This window comes from Macaca nemestrina, chromosome 12 (assembly GCF_043159975.1).
Source record: "Macaca nemestrina isolate mMacNem1 chromosome 12, mMacNem.hap1, whole genome shotgun sequence".
Lineage (NCBI taxonomy): Eukaryota > Metazoa > Chordata > Mammalia > Primates > Cercopithecidae > Macaca > Macaca nemestrina.
Window position 1 is genome coordinate 58,427,000 of NC_092136.1, and position 20,938 is coordinate 58,447,937.

A 20,938-nucleotide genomic window follows, 5' to 3' on the forward strand; every position below is an offset into this window, starting at 1 on the left:
AGAGATCTGTGGAACTTTGAACCTGAGAGGGATAATTTAGGATATCTGATTAAAGAAATTTCTAAGCAGTGAAGCATTCAAGAGTTGACCTGTATTTTTCTGAAGGCATACTGTCATACATGTTCACAAAGAGATAATTTGAAATTGGAACTTATGTTTAAAAGGGAAGCAGAGCACAAAGGTTTGGAAAATTTGCAGCCTGACCATGTGGAAGAAAAGAAAAACCAGTGTTCTGGGGAGAGGTTCAAACTGGTTATAGAAATTTGCATAATGAGAAGCAGAGGAAGTTAATAGCCAAGATAATGGAGAAAATGTCTCCAGGGCATGTCAGAGATCCTAGTGACAATCCCTCCCATCATAGGCCAGGAGGCCTAGGAGGAAAAAATGGTTTTGTGGGCTGGGCCCAGGGCCCCTGCTGTTCTGTGCAGCCTTGGAATATGGCACCCTGTGTCCCAGGCACAGCAGCTCCAGCCCTGGCTAAAAAGGAGCCAAGGTACAGCTTGGACCATTGCTTCAGAAGGCGCAAGCCCCAAGCCTTGGTGGCTTCCATGTGGTGTTGGGACAGCGGGTGTGCAGAAGATAAGAGTTGAGTCTTGGGAATCTCTGCCTGGATTTCAGAGGATGTATAGAAATGCCTGGATGTCTAGGCAGAAGTCTGCTGCAGAGGTGAAGCCCTCATGGAGAACCTCGGCAAGGGCATCGCAGAAGGGAAATGTGGGGTTGGAGCCCCCACACAGAGTCCCACTGGGGCACTGACTAGTGGAGCTGTGAGAAGAGGGCTACCTTCCTCCAGACCTCAGAAAGGCAGATCCACCAACAGCTTTTACCAAATCCCTGGAAAAGCTGCAGGTACTCAATGTCAATCTGTGAAAGCAGCCACAGGGGCTGTATCCTGCAGAGTCATGGAGGCAGAGCTGCCCAAGGCCGTGGGAGCCCATCCCTTGCATCAGCATGCCCTGGATATGAGACATGGAGTCAAAGATTTTGGAGCTTTAAGATTTAATGACTGCCTGGCCAGATTTTGGACTTGCATGGCCTTTGTTTTGGTTAATTCCTCCCATTTGGAATGGAAACTTTTACCCAATACCTGTACCCCACCATATCTTGGAAGTAACTAACTTGCTTTTGATTTTACAGGCTCATAGGCAGAAGGGACTTGCCTTGTCTCAGATGAGACTTTAACTTGAAATTTTGGGTTAATGCTGGAATGAGTTAAGACTTTGGGGAACTGTTGGAAAGGCATGATTGGTTTTGAAATGTGAAAAGGACATGAGATTTGGAAGGGGCCAGGAGTGGAATGATAGGGTTGACTCTGTGTCCCCACCCAAATCTCATCTGGAATTGTAATCCCCATGTGTCAAGGGAGGGACCTGGTGGGAGGTGATTGGATCATGAGGGCAGTTTCCCCATGCTGTTTTCATGATATTGAGGGAGTTCTCATGAAATCTGATTGTTTGATAAGTGCCTGGCATTTTCCCTGTGCGCCCTCTCTCCTGCTGCCATGTGAAGAAGCTGCTTACTTCTCCTTCACCTTCTTCCATGATTTTAAGTTTCCTGAGGCCTCCCCAGTCATATGGAACTGTGAGTCAATTAAACCTCTTTTCTTTATAAATTACCCACTCTCAGGTAGTTCTTTGTAGCAGCATGAAAACAGAATAATACAGAAGGCAACCACCAGTAGTTACTTTTACATGGCTGGGAAAATGGACATAATGCAGCCAGTCTGCTAAATGTCAGTATCTGATCTACAGATATAAGAAGTATTTGAATAACTTACTAAAGTTTTTGGATTTTATGAGACTCTTTAAAGACATAGATATACCCCTTGTATTTCCTTTGAGTCCACTGTTCACATTTTTTGAAATTCCATCATTATTTTTCTGAAAATTTCAAGATTAATGAACTTTAAAACATAGAAAAAAGATAGAGATATTGCATTTGGTTGGCTTTAGGTGACGTTTCTCTCCACTGCCCTGTACATACACACACAGTGGGTGTCCCTGCTCTTATCCTGTTTGGTGACATGGATACATCCTCCTTGACTTTGTTGTTTCTTTTTTTCAGGGGAAGGGTGAAGAGGGCAGGAAGGACATTTTTCAGAGTCAGGAGACAACAAAACTGTAGCAGTTGCTGCCAAAATGGGATTATCTTGATCCAGGAGCCCCAGAGGTTTTGTCTAAGCTGCTAAGTGTACTGCTACAGGTAGGACTGTCTCATCTGTCTAGGTGGTCACTGTGAAAGGACTTGCAGGCATTAACAGAACCAGCAAGAACCCAGGGACCCACTGTAGCAAGTCAGGCCTGACCAGCTGCCCTTCATACATAAATGCCACTGCCTCCTCAACATGGATGTCAAGTGTGGAAAACACTGGAAGTCAAAGTTTAAATGGGTTTACTGTTAATTTTATGTAAGCAAATACAATTCCTTCAAAATCAGCAGTGATGTTCAAGATAAAAATATCATATTGCTGCTTTTTTCTTTATTGTGATGGCCAAAACACTTCCTTTCCCCTGGGGGCTTGCTATTGGGCTGCCTGGGTCTTAGTCTCAATAAAACACTTTGTATTCACCCTTTCCATCCAGAAAACAAAACTGGAATACACTGACCATAATATTGGGCCATAATGCAGATTCACTGCTTGTTTAAGAATGAATAAGGCCCTTGTTGGCACCAGCAGGCCCAATGAGCCTCAGCAGAGTTCCAGTCTGAGTTGTGGACACACAGGCAGGAAAAGCGCATTTGTTTCTGTTTTCAACATGTACAATTTGTGGCAATGCTTTTCTTTATTGAGCTCTTATCTTGCTTGTAACATCTAGTATGCTGTTAAGGTAAGGATTGTTTGAAAGCTTTGTTTTAGATAGAAACATTTAAATTTAGTTCTAAAACTCTTTGAGGAGAAAATATATATTTTTAAAATCATTATGTTTTTGAAATGAAGGTAAAACTTTTTTCTGGAAGATCTACTTACCAGTTTATAGAGTTCATAAGCTCGTCTCTGGAGCCCTGAATACAAGTGTCTTCAGGTATTTGAAAAAGGATTTCATTAGTCTTTGAGCTTTGAAGTAGGCAAATTTTAAAAATTGCCTTTCTTTGATAAATTTAAATCTAAATCCAAGACCAAGCCTCTTTATCCAGCTGCTGTGCAAAAATAATTTTATCTAAATTGTGTGAATGTCTTGAAGATGATGTTCACTTGGTAGGAAAAAACTATCAATATTCCTATGTCAAATAGTAGTTTTGAAATAACTTTAATTCAATGAATAATTATTGGAATAATAGGTATAACAAATTTAGTATTGAGCCAAAAAATTAATTTTTCTACTATATTTAATGTTTAAAATCACAAATTCAGTTTTCAAAAAATAAAGAAAATGGATAAAAGCAATACCATCCATGTACTATAAACTATAATATGCAATATTGATTATCTATCCATTTCGTATATATATTACGTTTTAAATTGTCTGGCAATGGTCATCCAACTTTCACAGAGTAATCTATCTTAAGATATAGTTTAGGAAGGCAGAATCAATGACTCAAGAGGACAGAATCTGTGGCCCAGGTTCTTTTGACCTATTCTTTCCTTTTTACCAGGAGGAGGTGTCATGGGAACCACTAGCTGTTGTGAAAGTTTGGCATTAGCCTATGGTGAACTGGGGGACCCTAATGACAGAGACTTAGCCAAAATTTCTGGACTGCAGGGCTAGCTCCTGATCCTCTGAGGCCTTGTGAGCCATCTTTAACCTTGGTTGTTAATCCTTCCCAGGCCCAGAGCTCCTGGACACAAGTGGGAAGACACCAGGAAGTGAGGTGACAGAGGTGATCATGCAGCTAGTTGAATTTTGCAGCCCATATGCCCAGGGATCCCAGGCAGCAAGTGACAAGTCTCTTGAGTGAAAGAAGGAAGTGGATTCCTGCCATAGTCCTTGGGAGAAGCTTGATCTGTTCTCTTGGGAGACTGAGCAAAGACAGCTTTATATCAGGGACACTGGAAGCAGGTCTGTGACACTGCTCAGAGCCTTCCTGCCTTCCTTCCTTCCTTCCTTCCTTCCTTCCTTCCTTCCTTCCTTCCTTCCTTCCTTCCCTCCCTCCCTCCCTCCCTCTTCCCCTCCCTCCCTCCCTCTTTCCCTCCCTCCCTCCCTCCCTCCTTCCCTCCCTCCCTCCCTCCTTCCCTCCATCCCTCTTTTCTCATTTTTTCTTTCTCTATCTCTTTCTCTCTCTCCCTCTCGCTCGCTTGTTCACTCCCTTTTGCTTCCTCCAAAAGAACAGAGCCTATTTTTGCCTCAAATTCATCCTGGGCTTAGGGATGAAGACCAGGGCTCTCTCCTTCTGCAGCTCCTAGATTGCCAACATTCTCTTTTCCCGTTTGTCTTGGAAGTTGTCCTGTAGGTCTTCCTTGGGATACTTTCTTGACTGATGAGACTTTTTTCTTCTGATTTTTTTCTTTTCCTCAGTTTTCTATTTCACTTCTTCCATGAAGATCAGCCTATCTTGGAATGTACTCAATAGAAAGTAGAATAGTGGGCCTGGGCACAGTGGCTCACACCTGTAATCCCAACACTTGGGAAGGCCAAGGCGGGTGGATCCTCTGAGGTCAGGAGTTCGAGACCAGCCTGGCCAACATGGCAAAACCCCGTCTCTATTAAAAATACAAAAAATTATCTGGGTGTGGTGGTGGGTGCCTGTAATCCCAGCTATTCGGGAGTCTGAGGCAGGAGAATTGCTTGAACCTGGGAGGCGGAGGTTGCAGTGAGCTGAGATTGTGCCACTGCACTCCAGCCTGGACGACAAGAGTGAAACTCCATCTCAAAAATAAATAAATTAATTAAAAATTAAAAAGAAAGTAGAATAGTGTGTGCTATCCCAGAAAGGCCCCATTCATACATGCCTCTCCTCTTGAAAGCTCATCTGAGACATACCAGCATTTCCTGAATATTGCCAAAGGCTTGACTCTGTCTTAGATGATCCCAAAGCAGCACCTCTATAGCTGGGGAAGTGTCCACAGTGATTGCAAAAGGATATTGAGGGGTATCCTTCCTCTTTGGTCCCAACAGGGGACTGAGAAGGAAGAGTCAGGAGTTCCCATTAGAGAGAATACCTGATTCTCAGAGGAGTCTCACTGGCCACTCAGCCTCTGGGTTGTGCTCTGTGCCAGCAACCAACTCAGGACTCCTGTGTGAGAGAGATACTCTTTGTAAGGATGTGGAAGGGCACAGTAAGCAACAGGTGAGCATTCTCTGGGTTGAGTTTGAGTGGCAATACCAGAGGTTGGGCACTCCTAAGCTAGATACTCTCTCAATAGTTCAAGGTGGCTATCCGTGAAGTGGGTGGTCAGGGGCAGCTAAGTGACCTGCAGAATTATCAGGAGCCACATACTGGCAGCAGACATTATTTTTGGCTATATTCACATCCATATTTGTGTCATTTTCTCAGTTCATTAAATTACTTTGCATAAACTTGTTTTGAAAGTTCATAAGCACTGTATCAGTCAGAGTCGGTTGTTTTTCTTTAGCTTATACGCTGCTTAACTGTCCATGTTTAGCCCTTCCCTTCTCCTCTTCCCCTTATTACTAACTGCATTCTCCATGTATGTTGAGCATTCAATGTGCTTTTAAAATGACAGCTAGCTTGGAAGCCCTTTAACTCATTAACCTCCTGACTCCCACTCCCATCCCCACTGTCTCCAAAGATGGCCCTGATGAGCCACACTTTCTGGTATTCCATTCTTGTGTAATTTCTTTCCCTTTGAATCTGGGCTAATTCAAGATTATGGCTTGCTCTTGACCCATAATATGTGGCAGAAATGACTCTAGGTTCCTTTAGAACTTACTTAACAGAACCTTGTAGCATCTAGCTGGATCACTTGAAATGCTAGTTCTAGAGGAAGCCAGTCACTTTGTCAGAACACTATCTTGAGATGTCCATGCTAACTATGTGGAGAGACTACGTGTAGAGAGATGTCCAGCCATTCTGCAGCTGTTCCAGTTATTTCAATTCCGGAGCCAGATGTGAGAGAAGAAGCCATTATGGACATCCATCCCAGGCAGGCATTCAGATGATGCCAGCCCCAGATGCCATCTGAGAGCAACCATGAGACTCCAAGGGGAGAGCATCAACTAAGCTCAGTCAACACAGATAATCATGAGAGACAATATATTTCTATTTAAGCCACTATGTTTTGGTGCTTTGTTATGCAGCAATAAGTCATTGGAATGCCCCTCCCCCCCGGCCCCTCAAAATGCAGGACAGGATGTCCATGAAAATAGCAAGCCATTTTCCATACCTATCCTTTGTCAGTCTCCCTGACTCAAGTGTAAAATAATTATTTTCTTCTCATCATATGAAATGTAGTTCTACTGATGGCCATGTGAACTAAATCATACCTTTGTTTTTTTTCTTTTTTAGAGAGACAGGGCCTTGCTCTGTCACCCAGGCTGTTGCAATCATGGCTCACTGTAGCCTCAAGCTCCTGGACTCAGGTGATTCTCCTATCTCAGCTTCCTAAGTAGCTGAGACTACAGGTATATAGCTAATTTTTAAAAAATTAGCCAGGGGGGTCTCTTTTAAAATTAGATGGGGGGGGTCCCTCCATGTTGCCAGACTGGTCTTGAACTATTGGTATCAAGTGATCCTCCCGCCTTGGCCTCCCAAAGTGCTGAGATTATAGGTGTGAGTCACTGCACCCAGCCCTAAATCATACCATTTAAAGTCATGATTGTTGGAGAATTTTGAAAACATCCGCATTGTATAAACCTTTCCCCTCCCCTCCCTGATCCTTGCTCCTGTCATGTACCAGTGTACTTCCTGAACATCATACTGCCTGCTGTATGTGTCCAGTTCACTCACTGGGAGGGTGCTTCAGCAGCAACACACATCAAGGGCAGATCTCCTTGAAGTCAACAGAAGTAAAAGGAAGGGGCTGAGAATCAGTGCCAGTTGGTTGGGGGGACACCTGGCCTCTCCCTCTCTCTTGGCACCAGCTTTTCCCAAGGTCTCATCAGAATGTTTCCCTTCTACTGCCGTGTCCATTTTTTCATGGTATTTAAATTTACTTCTTTATCCTGGAAAAGACATTGGAGAATCCCCTTCCCCCAAATTAAATGAGACAAGGTTGTAGTTTTTCAAAAGGAGTATTTACTAGGAAACTAAAGGGGAACCAAACAGAATGCAAGAGAACAGAGGCAGAGTTGCAAATGGGCTGAGGGAGTTCAAATTTATTACCAGCCTCTGGCCACAGCTGTACTGGCTAGGCAAAGCTTTCCAGACACAAAGCCACCTGCCTGCCATGTGGACAGTCCTCTTTGCCTGCTTGCCCCTACATAGCCACCTTCTATTTCATACCAACAAACCAGCTTCATCTTCATTAGTATGCCAAGGCTGCTGGCTTTCTGGGCAGGAAGCTCCTGAGGTGGGGAACAGTAGGCACAGCTGCCTCAGGATCTCCCGCCTAGGCTCCCATTGCCAAGGACATGTCAGAATTTATTGGGATGGCTGCCTGATACCTATTGAAGATAGTTTTCTTTCTCTGGGACCATTCTTCTGGGCTCATCTGCCTAGCTTTACAGACAATATTTCTGCTAACTATCCTGGTAGTGCTAGCCCTTCATGTTTTGGTTCTAAACACTGGTATGGCGGCGGATGTCTGAATGAGGAAGGATGAGCAGAGGGGAACCTTGAGCGGAGGAAGTTGAATTTTCCTTATGGCATCAGACATAGGCAGAACCTTGGATTCTCTGAATCCCAGTGGGTGGAAGTCGATCAGAGAAGTGAAGCTTGAATGTAATGACACTGCTTCCTACAACCAAAGGCCTATAGCCTTCTTAGATCTGCCATCAGAGTAGAGCTTCTTGTACAGTACTAGGCAGCTGGGGCAATGAGAACTTTCTGAAGACGTGTAACGATCCTTCTTCCACCCAGTTAGTTCCATGATGAAATGTTAATTGAAACAAAGATAATGAACTTTCCGGGAAGGTAAACTACAATCCAACTCTGGATTCTGCTGCAAAGAGATTGTGTGAAAAGAAAAATATTATTTTGGAGTAGTGGTGCAAATGTGTGGATGGGGTGCCTTGCACCTATAATGGGACAGAGATGACCATTAGGTAACAGCCCCCAGTCCTCCCAGGATATGCTGAGGCCTGTGGTTTCATTTACAGGGAGGCAGAAGCAATGAGGATGAGGCATATATCTGGCCATTGGTTGGCAGACTTGGTCAGGAAGGAAGCTGAGTAATGAATGAGATGCCTGGGGAGGGCCCTTGACCTTCACTCTTACAGGTATTTCCATCCCCAAGTGCTGTGAAAGTGATGTATGTGTCTGAAGAGAGAAGAAATCCTCTGTGTGTGGTTGCCCAAGGCTATGACTCTGGGCCATTGCATATGGAAATACCCCAGAAGGCACTCAGGCCAGAGAAGCCCAAAAGCTGTGCCTTTCTCTAGGGGATGGCTGTGTTCTCTCTCCATGATCTCATCTTACCCCTTTTTGTTTGAGATGGAGTCTCGCTCTGTCGCCCAGGCTGGAGTGCAGTGGTACGATCTCGGCTCACTGCAAGCTCTGCCTCCCAGGTTCACGCCATTCTCCTGCCTCAGCCTCCTGAGTAGCTGGGACTACAGGCACCTGCCACCACACCCAGCTAATTTTTTGTATTTTTAGTAGAGACGGGGTTTCACTGTGTTACCCAGGATGGTCTTGATCTCCTGACCTTGTGATTCGCCCGCCTCGGCTTCCCAAAGTGCTGGGATTACAGGCGTGAGCCACTGCACCCGGCCAACAATTACTTTTCATTCTAATAACATTCCCAGTTGAAAGGAAGTGGCTGCTGGTTACTGAGTGAATAGTGTTGGGGGTCTCTGATTCCTCAAAATCTGGTTTTAGCAGAAAATAGGGCCATGTTGATACTGGTACTCTCTACCATGTGCATGGGAGGAGGCAGTGAATTTGCTGTGAACTAGCCCTCCTTGCACTAGATTTTTTTTTCCAGGGAACAGCCTGCTTGTCCTATTACTCCCTTGGGGCTCTTCCTTGCAAATCTGCAGCACTTTTGGGGCACAGTTATTTTCTGGAGACAGTCATTAGCTCAAAGGTAGTCATGTGTGAATTGAGATCTGCTGCCTATTTAGCACCTGGATATATTTTTAAATATTCTGTCCTTCCAGGGCATTCTAGAAAATAATATTATGTTAGAATAACAATTTCCAGGGCAGATGCTATGTCCTCATCACCAAAGGCTTCATATGAAACACTGAGTCCTGGTACTCTTGGTACTGTCACTATATCTATCATTTATTTTCATTCATAGTCCAATCTTGGTTCTTGGCATGAGAGACATGCTACCCTGCAGCACATCGCCTTGGGCCACCTGCAGAACGTGGCTGAACCATTCAGGTTCACCAAACCCGGTCTAGAAAGAAGGCCAGTTATTGCTGTGGTTACAGCTGAGCGTTTGGTCACTGAAATTGTCTGGGTGTTGCTGGATGGAAAAAGTTACTTGAGATCTTTGTGAGATGGTTGTCCTATTGTGTCCTTGGCGCAAGCAGTCCTCTTACCCATGGTCATCGTTTCTGCAGGAAGAAAAAACAAAAAAATAATTGGGCTTTCATTCATACTTTTTTTTCTTTTTTTTTTTTTTTTTTTGGGATGGAGTCTTGCTCTGTCACCCAGGCTGGAGTGCAGTGGCATGATCTTGGCTCACTGCAACCTCCGCCTCTTGGGTTCAAGCAATTCTCCTGCCTCAGCCTCCCAAGCAGCTGGGATTACAGGCACCTGCCACCACGACTGGCTAATTTTTGTATTTTTAGTAGAGACAGGGTATCACCATGTTGGCCAGGCTGGTCTTGAACTCCTGACCTCCTGATCTGCCTGCCTCGGCCTCCCAAAGTGTTGGGATTACAGGTGTGAGCCACCGCGCCTAGCCCATTCATACATTTTTAATGTGCATCAAATAAGTGCCAGACATGCTAATAGATGCTGGGGATATAAAGACCATAAGTAGGACACTCACCCTGCTTTCAAAGGGCTCACAGATGGAGAAATTACAATGTAAGAAGCTGCATAGAATACTGCAGGGGCAATGAGAGGGAGGAAGTAACTTCAAAGGGATTGAGGAGGTCTACAGAGAACATTCTGAAGGATGAGTCTTGAGGTAGGCCATTTAGGCTTAAGAGGAATCCCTCTGGAAAGAAGGAAGAAAGGTCACTTGGGGTAGAGAAAAGAGACTGTGCAAAGGCAGAAATGCAATAAAGGGCATGGTGCATTGAAGGAATCATCACAATTTGGTGTGACTGGACTGTAGTGTGAGGAGTGAAGTGGTCGGAGGTAAGGCTGGTGATGTGATTTAGTTATGCCCCCACCCAAATCTCAACTTGAGTTGTATCTCCCAGGCTTCCCATGTGTTGTGGGAGGGACCCGGGAGGGGAGGTAATGGAATCATGGGGGCCAGTCTTCCCTGTGCTATTCTCGTGATAGTGAATAAGTCTCATGAGATCTGATGGGTGTATCAGGGGATTCCGCTTTTGCTTCTTCCTCATTTTCTCTTGCTGTTGCCACATAAGAAGTTCCTTTCACCTCCTGCCATGATTCTGAGGCCTCCCCAGCCATGTGGAACTGTAAGTCCAATTAAAGCTCTTTTTCTTCCCACTCTCAGATATGTCTTTGTCAGCAGCATGAAAATGGACTAATACAGCTGGGATGGAAAGATGAGGTCTGAGTGGTGCAACGTCATTCCTTGTCTCCAAGATGTGAAGGAGGGGCTCTCTTAAGGAAGCCCCAGGCTTAGACTAGCAGTATCTCTTGTGTTTCACACTCAGCCCAGCATTCAACTTAATTTAAACTCAGGGCACCTGCCAGCACAGATTAAATGTAGTAATACTGCGGCTATAGAGAGAAAAAACTGAAGTGACTTCTATGGATATAAGAATAACAAAATTTACATATAAACTATGAAACAGTAGCAACCATTCTGACACTGAAATTTATGGACTTCCTTTCAGGGATCAAAAGTTCACATGTGAGGCTATTACTTAAGGGAAGTATTAAAAAGCAGTGTGTTCACTGCAAAGGGAAACCATGTTTGATTGTGACCCATTGCTTTGAAGTGTGTGCATGTGTGCGGGTGCACACACACATCTCTGGGAAAGGGGTATTTGTTTCTGCATCTAGGAAGAAAGCATGAATGATATTTGTCTTAATATTGTGGTTCATATATCAGTTTGCCAGAGCAGCTGCTACCCTGGAACGTCCTCCGAATAGCTCTGCTTTCTAAGCCACCACCTACGTCAGGCCTTTGGTTCCCTAGCCACTCTTTCAAACTGTGAAACCCATACCCATATCAGTTTGCCAATTCCTGAGTCCTTTCTCATCAGAGAAGGCAAATTGTTAATAGGCTCAGTGCCACCAATGAATGTGATCTGGAATTAAGTTGTGATGGTATTAGCCAATATTCCTTCATTTTTGGGTACTTACTGTATGCCAGGCACTGGGATATAGACTTTACAAGTTCTTAAAAGACCCCTTGGCGTTCTTTAATGGAGGATGCAGAGTTGTAGAGACACTAATTTGTGCAAAGCAACACTGTGACTAAGGGTCAGAGCTAAGATTTAAACCCAAGACTTCTAATTTCAAAGTCCAAGCTTTAGCAATTATGTCAATTTCCTCTGTAGGTCCAGTCCACATTTCTGATGTATTAAAAGTACCTTATCTGCCTTGGCTTTCTAGACTCTAAATCTAGCCAGATTAGCTGCCTTTAAGAAGCCTAGTCCAAACTAGTAGCATACAGCAGGTGCCATATCCCACTTGTGGTTTCCTAGCTGCTCATCCCATTTCTCTGGATTCCCCCAGCTAGTGACATGCATATGTAACTTGTTTCTCCCCTCAGTTCTGTGTACAACTTCATTTTTCCTTGCTATGACCTAGTTTTACCTCTTCATTTAAGCAGTTCCTTCAGAATGCTTTGGATTTAGCTCTCCCAAAGTACCCAGCCTTAGGGACCACCTCTGTACCTGATTTCTTATGGCCTGTCTAAAGCCTCCTTAGAGGGCTAGGCTGCAATCTCAGCCAATTTTTTACCAGTCCCTATACCCAGGGATACCACTAGCAGAGGCATTGTTGCCAATGGCCAAGTCATAGCATAGCTCCGACCTGAACTCCATAGCTGGACTTTGCTCATTTGGTGAATTTCCTTGTGCATGCAATTAGCCAGTCAAGGTCAGCCTCTGGAAATATGGCGGTGTGGCCTACTAGTCTACCCCTTCTTAAGGTGCAGTCCTTCAGTTGGGTGAGTTTTGTGGGCTCTGAATCTTTTCCTCTTCTGGACAGTGCCACTAAGGTCCTAGAATGCTTATGAGCTGGGACCGAGTCCACAAGATGACAGGGTTAAGGAGTTTCAATACATCTGGTGGCGTGGTAGGGTCATTGCTACCAGCAATCTTGCAAGAACAGCCTCTTGAAAACAAACTTATTCTAGGGAAAGTCAAGTATACAAGTTAGGTCTGAAAAAGTTGTCTCAGGAGAAGACATGAGTAAATTTTGCTGTTGTTGCTCAGCTCCTTTTTGTCTGGCTTCTGTTGGGGGAAAACTAGAAAAACTCAACCAAATCAAACAAAATAAGCAAATTACACCTTTCCAAACTCCTATAACCTAGTGAGCTGTTTTTCAGCTAAACATTTCATAAAACAAAATGGGAGAAAAGATTTTTCCGTAATTCAGAAAAGCATTGACTCAGTGGGATTTTGGTGAGACGAAGGTGGTAGAGACTGAGGCATCAACACCAGAGACTGTAATGGTGGTTTAATAACTATTAAGCATAATGCTAGCCTGGCTGGTTCCAATGCTGGTGCCAGCCCTATTTCCACGGGCAGAAGCAGCAGTGTCCTTGTTATGAGACTTGGTGGGCTCCCAGGCAGTACCAGGGGTTTAGAAGGTACCAACAACTCCAGTAGTATCAACAGGAAATAGTGGTTACAATCCTATCTGAACAGAGGAGATTTTAAGTGAATTCAGTTGTCCTGAGACATAAGGATCTAATTTGAATTAAATTGAATTGAAACCAAAGATGAGAACTGTCCTAATGAAAACTGTAATGTGAAGTGACATTTCGATCACAAAAATGACAGCTGATATGAGACAGGCCATTGAAACAGACCCCAAATTAAGAACATGAAAAGACAGAGTGAAACATTAGATAATATCTCTCTGTGAATATGAAAATGGGACTTTATTACAGGAAGTACCTAAGGGCTCTGAACTAAGAAGCTTGTCAAAAATGGAAGTGATTCTTATTACATGATTTAATCTTATATGTACTTAATATTGTTAAACTTACATTTAAAATTTTATTTAAAAAGCACAAAAATCTCAGGATTTTGTTGACTGTTTATTGCTTACCACAACTTTGCAAATATATGAAGATTCATCATGCTCTGCTGGTTTAGAATCTGATTTTGTTGATTGTTGCTTAGCACAGCTTTACAAATATGTGAAGAATTATCACACTCTGCCAGTTTACAATCTGATTAGCTTTCTGTAAAGAGGGCATTCTATTTTTTTTTTTTTTTTTACTTTCCCTCTCCCCTTTAAGAACAAGTATGTTAAAGAAATAAAGCAGTATGAATGTGACTATCCTGCCTTTCAGGAGACTGGGTCAGTAGCATGGAGAATGAAAGAGTCCATTTGGGCAATAACTACTATTTATTGATTGCTTAAGCACTAGCTCTATCCTAAGAACTTTGCATATCTTATCTCCTTCACGCCTCACCTCAACCCTCTGTGACAGATATTACAATTATAGTTTTACAGTGAGGTAACTGAGTCTGAAAAAGGCCAAATAATAAAGGTAGTAAATGGCAGAGCCAGAATCTGCCACCATGCTTTTATGGATTCAAATGTATGCTCTTAAGTACTATGCCCAGAATGGTAAATTATTGTGCTTTGAATAGTAATTCCACTACAGCACCTTTCTAAAAAGGATTCGCAGTCCAGAAATGAATTCTGACCAGTCCGGACTTCATAGGAGAGTGTGTTAAGATTCACTGTCAAGTAGACCTTGAGGGGAAAGGTGGCAAATGGTGTGTGGCATGTGTGACATATAGACTGTTATTTACTGAGAGGAGCTCATTACAAACAATCAAGAAGCAAAGGCTACAGTGAAGGCACCATTCAGAAGGTAAGACAAGGACTGTCATATTTTTCAGATGAGGTGGCAAGATAGGAAATTACTACAGGGCCAAAATTACTATACCTGATGAAGTAAAGCGGAGGATGTTTGGAGTTTGTTACTTCAAATTAATATTCATTACATCTATTCATCATTCAACAAACATTTATTGAGTCCCAGGCATCTGTGCTGAGCAATAAGAAAACAAAGTTAGGCTCGGCGCTGTGGCTCACGCCTGTAATCCCAGCACTTTGGGAGGCCGAGGCGGGTGGATCACCTGAGGTCAGGAGTTCGAGACCAGCCTGGTCAACATGGTGAAACCCTGTCTCTACTAAAAACACAAAAATTAGCTGGGTGTTGTGGTGGGTGCCTGTAGTCCCAGCTACTTCGGAGGCTGAGGCAGGAGAATCACTTGAACCTGGGAGGCAGAGGTTGCAGTGAGCCAAGATTATGCCACTGCACTCCAGCCTGGGTGACAGAGCCAGACTCCCTCTCAAAAAACAAACAAACAAACAAAAAAACACAAAGATAAATAATGCACATCTTATTCTTGAAGGGCTCAGTGTGGTCAAAAGAAGACTATAGAATCAAGGATGAAGAGAAGGAACAGAGAGTAAAAGGACGTCTCAGCAGGAAGCTCTGATTGTGACTACTATGTGGGAGTGTGTGTGTCCATAATTCCATCTACCCAAATCAGGGAATAGGAATGATAAAAGTTATAACAAAAAATTCGATAAGGGTGAAATTGGAAAGATTCCAAGGATATATGTGATGCACTGGGTTACAAAATAAAATTTCATTAAAAAGCCTAGGATTGTCTCCCACTGACAGTACAGCAAGCAGAAGCCAACCAGAAGAAGAAACTTGCCTTATTAATTCATAGCTCTGGTAAAATTCCCCTGTGAGGCAACCAATGCCCCGTCCCATGTCTGTGCACAGTTATTCTACCTCTGCAATTTGGGACTCAGATCTCTGGTCATCTGTAATTTCAATTCCTAGAAAGAGCTTCTAAACTGATCATTTTGTTCCTATTAATTAGAAAAGGAACTGTGACACAGAAAGGTTTAACAAATAAGAATTATAAATGATGCTTTTGTGTAAATTTTATTTATTCAAGTGCAATATACATCTTGTTATTCCAATTTTTCTTTTGTTTTTAAGCTAAATGCTTAACAATCTGATATACCAGAAAATTATAAAATTCATGATTTTAATGGACATATTTAGAATAACTTAACTAGTTAAATTTATAGTCACCATTTAAATGCTTAGGAAAATCTATTATACTACATTTATAAAGCTTATTTTTAAGACGTTGAAATGCTTAAGATAATTTCACCTAAATGCATAAGATTTTATTTATTAGCATTATAAGAGTTATGTGATTGAGAACAATTTTGTTTAACAACTGCATTAGATGTTTGGAGTGTTTAATATAATCACATTTTAAATTTATGATTTTAGTTTGAAATATTCACAGAAATTTAATTAGTCAATTGCTTAAACAATGCTTAAAAATTTAGGAGAATTTTACTCACTAGATTTCTATCCTTTTCCTTATTGAAAAATATTTAAGAGAATTTGATTAAACGTAAAATTGGTGTTTAAAAGTTTAGGAAAGTTTAATCTGTTAAATTAATGAGCTAATGAGAATTTAACAAAGAACAAGTGAAGAAAGTATTATTTCAAAATAAAATTATTAGATCTATAATCATTATAACGGTTAACATGTAGAATTTGGTATATACTATTATAAGAATATTAGATATATTATTACTCCTTACCACAATTCTCTGAGGCAGGTACTGTTATTCCTATTCTACAGCTGAGAAAATCAAGGTACAGACAAGTGAGTAACTGCTTTATCAAGTGTGTTAGTTTCTTGGGGTTGCCATAATGAAGTATCACAAACTGGATGGCTGAAAATAACAGAATTTTATTGTCTCACAGTTCTGGAGGCTAGAAGTCTGAAGTCAAGGTACCAGTGGGCCCATACTTTCTCTGAAGGCTCTACGGGAGAATTCTTCCCTGCCTCTTCCTACCTCTTAGTGGTTGCCAGCAATCCTTGGCTTATAGCTGCATCACTACAATTCCTGCCTCCATTGTCACATGGCAGTCTCCTGTATGTCCCTCTATGTCTTTATATGACCTTCTTATAAGGACACTAGTCATGGGATTTGGTGCCTACCCTGATCCAGCATAAGCTCATCTTAACATGTTATCTGCAAATAACTTATTTCCAAATAAGGTGACATTCTGATGTTCTGCGTAGATATAAATTTTGGGAGGACACTATTCAAACCAGTACCCCATAGTCACCAATATCCAGCATATTGATAAGCCCAATGTCAGTTTGTAATCCTCATTTTGTTTACATCTTATTTGTCACATCTGGGCATTCCCTCTTTCTGGAAACAATTTCTTTCTTGCCTTCTAGGATACCACACCCTCTTGGTTTTCTTACTATTTCAATGACTTGCTCCTTCTCAGTCTATCAGTTTCTCTTCTTTTCTCTACCTTTAAATAGAATGTCCCAGTTCTTAGTCCTGGGACCTCTTCTCTTTACTATTTATATCTCATCCATTTTTATAGCCTGATCTTTCTCTGGAACTCTAGATTCCTGCATCTAACTGCTATTTTATGTTTTCCTATGGATATCCAATAGTTGCTTCAAACTTATTAGGTCCAACTCCTGATCATCCCACATAGGTGCTCTACCTGCAGTCTTCCTGAGCTCACTTAATGGCAGCTCTGTCTTTCCATGGTCAACCTTGGAATCATCCTTTACTTCTCTCTCTCATACACTACAGAAAACCCTACTGGGTCTCCCTTCAAAATATACCCAGAATGTAATCGTTTCTCACCACGTTCCCTGCTTCTACACTGTCCAAGTCTCTGTTATTGCCATCTGGATTATAGCAGTAGACTCCTAATGGGTATTCTCATGTCCAACCTTGTCTTTATCTAGTCTATTCTCAACACAGCAGCAGAGAGATCAGTGATAACTTTGGATCATGTCACATCTCTCTTAAAAATTGCCATCTTGGCAAATGAGCCAAAGTACTTTTGAAGCTCTACTGGGTTCAGGTAACCTGAGCTCTACCCACTGTTACCTTTCTGATCTCATCCCCTACTTCTTTCTCTTTTTTCTCTTCTGCATCCCCTACATTGCTCTCCTCACTATTCCTCTTGTGAACTTCCTTAAGACCTTTGTATTGGCAGTTCCCTTAGCCTGTATTTCTGCATGGCCACAGGGCTTGCTCCCTCATCTCCTTCAAGGGTTTGCTCAAATATTCCAATTGTTTGTGAGCCCTACCATTACCTCCATTAAAATTAACCCCCTGTAAAAAGTAAACAATCTATATCACACTTCTGATCCCCATTACATGCTCTATTAAATTAAATTAATTAATTAATTAATTAATTTTTTGAGATGGAGTCTCACTCTTGTTGCCCAGGCTGGAGTGCAGTGGTATGATCTCGGCTCACTGCAACCTCTGCCTACCAGGTTCAAGCAATTCTCCTGCCTCAGCCTTTTGAATAGCTGGGATTACAGGCACCCACCACCATGCCTGGCTAATTTTTGTACTTTTAGTAGAGAAGGTGTTTTGCCATGTTTGTCAGTCCGGTCTCAAACTCCTGACCTCAGGTGATCCACCCACCACAGCCTCCCAAAGCGCTGGGATTACAGGTATGAGCCACTGCGCCCGGCCCTATTTTATTTTTCATAGCATTTACCTTCAGTATAACATAATATGTCTGTGTCTCCCACTAGGCAAGTTTCACTAGAGCAAAGATTTTCGACTATTTTGTCCCTAAAAATGTATCTTCAGTACCTATAGTAGATATTCAATCAATATTTGTTGAACAAATAAATAAATGCTTGAAACTTTCCATTTCCTTCTGCAAAGTGATTGTTTCAAAGGAAACTTGCTTGACTCTTACTTGGACAGAATTCTTACAATACAGCAAACGATGCCATGTAATGAGGCACCTTGAAAGATTGCTGGGATAAGCTGACAGCATGGCAGCCAACATAGTGACTCCAGGCTTGTAGGAGTTCTGTGCTTTCTGGAGGAAATGGTCATGGGTTTCCCACCCTGCCTTTTAAACTAAGGTAAGTCTCTTATAAAGACCTTTGTGAGAACTGTTTGAGGCTTCATGCCACTGCAAATCCATCTGAGATGATGACTGGGACCTTCATTGCCATTGTCTTAATTCTCATGGGTGTTGACTTGCTCTCTGGCATTCAGAGTTAGCTCTCAGTTACTTTGGTGCATTAATAGAACCACTATGCCTGCAGATTTGAAAAAAAAATGACATGTAGAATTTGTCTAAGAAATCAGTAAGTAAAACTTGTAAAAATCATTTTACAAGTTGTAAGATAGAAGAAATTGAAATTTTATCCAACAAGAACTTATTCAATGCTGACTTTGTGCTAGGCATTTTGCCAGGTGCTTGTTATACAATGATGAATAACACTTAGGCCCATTCTCAAGGAGCAGTGGGAGGTGCTGGGGATGACACACACACAGATAACATCAAGTAGCACAAAATGCTATGTCAGGGGCAGGCATAGGGTGCTAGGAGAAGATAGCACAGACGAGAAATATTTAGCTCATACCACAGGATCTTCAGAATGTTTCCTGAAGAAGCTGACAACTGATTAGATGCTAAAAAGACAGGCTGGATCTAGCCAGGAAAAGAGGGGTTGAAAGGACAGCATAAGAAAAAAGTTAAAGCAGAAGCAAAGGCATGGGGGTGAATAGAAAGCATTGTGTGAACCACCAGCAATTAGGTGTGGCCTCAACATAAAGTATAAGGAGGAGATGGAGGCAGAGTCTCAGAGAACCTTGAATGCCAAGGTAGGGAACTCAATCTTGATCTTGTTCGGAATGAAGGGCAGTTATTGAAGGATTTTTAAGTGGGAGAGTTACATGCTCAGATTTGTACTTTAGTACTTGAAGGAGTGTAGAGGTTGGATTGAAGAGCAAATAGGAGAGTCAGAAAAACAGAATTGAGTGATAGTATGGGATCAGCTGAAGCACCCCTCTTGCCTTGACAGATCCCACTGAGCCTGACTCTGTAGAATTACTGGTGAGTGAAGATGGGAAGGCGGTCGGTGGCTTCGGCACTTGAGAACTCTAGGTGGCAGGTTCTAAAACAGGACTAGGGTGTTTAAATTTAGCATTTCCTGAATAGGGACCAATGGAGCTCTGAAAAAATAAGTCAAAAATATAAATACCAAAGAGATAATGAATGAAGAGTCATATATCTATCACCCACTCTCAATTGAACCTAAACTTTAGTGATCAATAAAATGGACATTAGATCTGTTCCCCTATGACCTTGACTTCAGGATATCACCATTACGACTTATGGATGGTGGCCATTTTCTGGCTAAAGAGCAAGATCCCAAGGTCCTCTAGTTCTCATTCTCCTGACATGAGGAAGACACCGGAGAGAGGTATAAGCAGCCTGCTGCGTGTGCAGGCACCTTGCCTCTCTCCTCTGGGTGCCTCCACCCACTGTGAGGAGCTGTGTGCAAACTGCACCTTGTCTTAATCCTCCCTTGGGTACTTACACACTGACCAGCCCCCTCCTGCCTCCTGACTATTGCACACTAGAAACTTCTCCATGATCAGAGAGCAAAAGCTCAATTGCCATGTGTAGTAAAGGTCTGCAGTAAGCCCAAATCAACTAAATAGTCAATTCAGTGGGCACCGACCGACCCTATGCCCCAGACCTAAAGGAGTCCACATCAGGAGGGAAGACAGATGTATCTGACTAACTACAAAATAAAAACGAGAGGTGATAAGTGGTCAATGTACAATCAAATACAATATAAATACAATCAAACTATTAAGGGAGTACTTCATTCCAAATGGCGCATTGCTCACTAGAGACTTCATGGAGGAGGTGGCACCTAAAATGAACCCTGAGGATTATGTAGGACTTACAGATAGTGGGTGACTTCCTTCTTGGGCATCTGCTGGGATCAGCCCCATCTGACTGGATGGTGATACTTGCTTTAGCAGACATGACCCAGGGAAAGGTCATTTTTGCTCAGAATTTACACAGGCCACGAAGAGCAGCTGTAGAATGCATAGCCTATTGTGGTACCATGAAGGACTAAATACCAACCCCATGAAGTCCTCAAGCAGGGGCCTTCACCCCTTTCCCAGGACCTTCATGCTCTCCTTTCTTTTTCCAGTTGTGATTTATAGATATGTTTTTCTCTATTTGGGAAAAAGTCTCAGAATTAGCTTAAATGGGCCAGAGACAGTGGCTCATGTCTGTAATCCCAGAACTTTGGGAGGCTAAGGTGGGTGGATCGCTTGAGCCCAGGAGTACAGGACTAGCCTGGGCAACATGGTAAAATCCCATCTCTACAAAAACAAAAACAAAAAAAAAAAACAAAAAAACCCCCAAAAATACAAAAATTAACCAGGCGTGGTGACGGGTGCCTGTAGTCCCAGCTACTCGGGAGGCTGAGGTAGGAGAATCACTTGAACCCAGGAGGTGGAGGCTGCAGTGAGCCTAGATGGCACCACTGCACTCCAGCCTGGGTGACAGAGCAAGACTCTGTCTCAAAAAAAAAAAAAAAAAAAAAAAAAAAAAATTAGCTTAAACATTGGGATGTTGTATGGAATATACACATCTAATAGGTTGAACAGAACTTGATTTTGAAAAGTCAGTTAAATATGTGCTAATTTTAGAAAATGTATTGTCTTACAGCTTGCTTTTTTTTTTCTCAGTGAGAGAAAGAGACAGAAACAAAGGCCCTTA

General features: G+C 42.4%; 1 protein-coding gene across 1 annotated transcript in view; it reads right to left on the reverse strand.

The window, feature by feature from the left end:
* Window positions 1–4,173: 4,173 nt before the first annotated feature.
* The window catches only part of LOC105488716 (synaptotagmin 9), a 228,638-nt gene continuing 211,873 nt past the window's right edge, over window positions 4,174–20,938 (reverse strand). Inside the window, exon 7 of the mRNA XM_011753039.2 lies at window positions 4,174–9,560. Within this exon, the coding sequence (XP_011751341.2) occupies window positions 9,552–9,560 (9 nt within the window). The 3' untranslated portion in view covers window positions 4,174–9,551. The remainder of the gene's footprint in view (window positions 9,561–20,938) is intronic.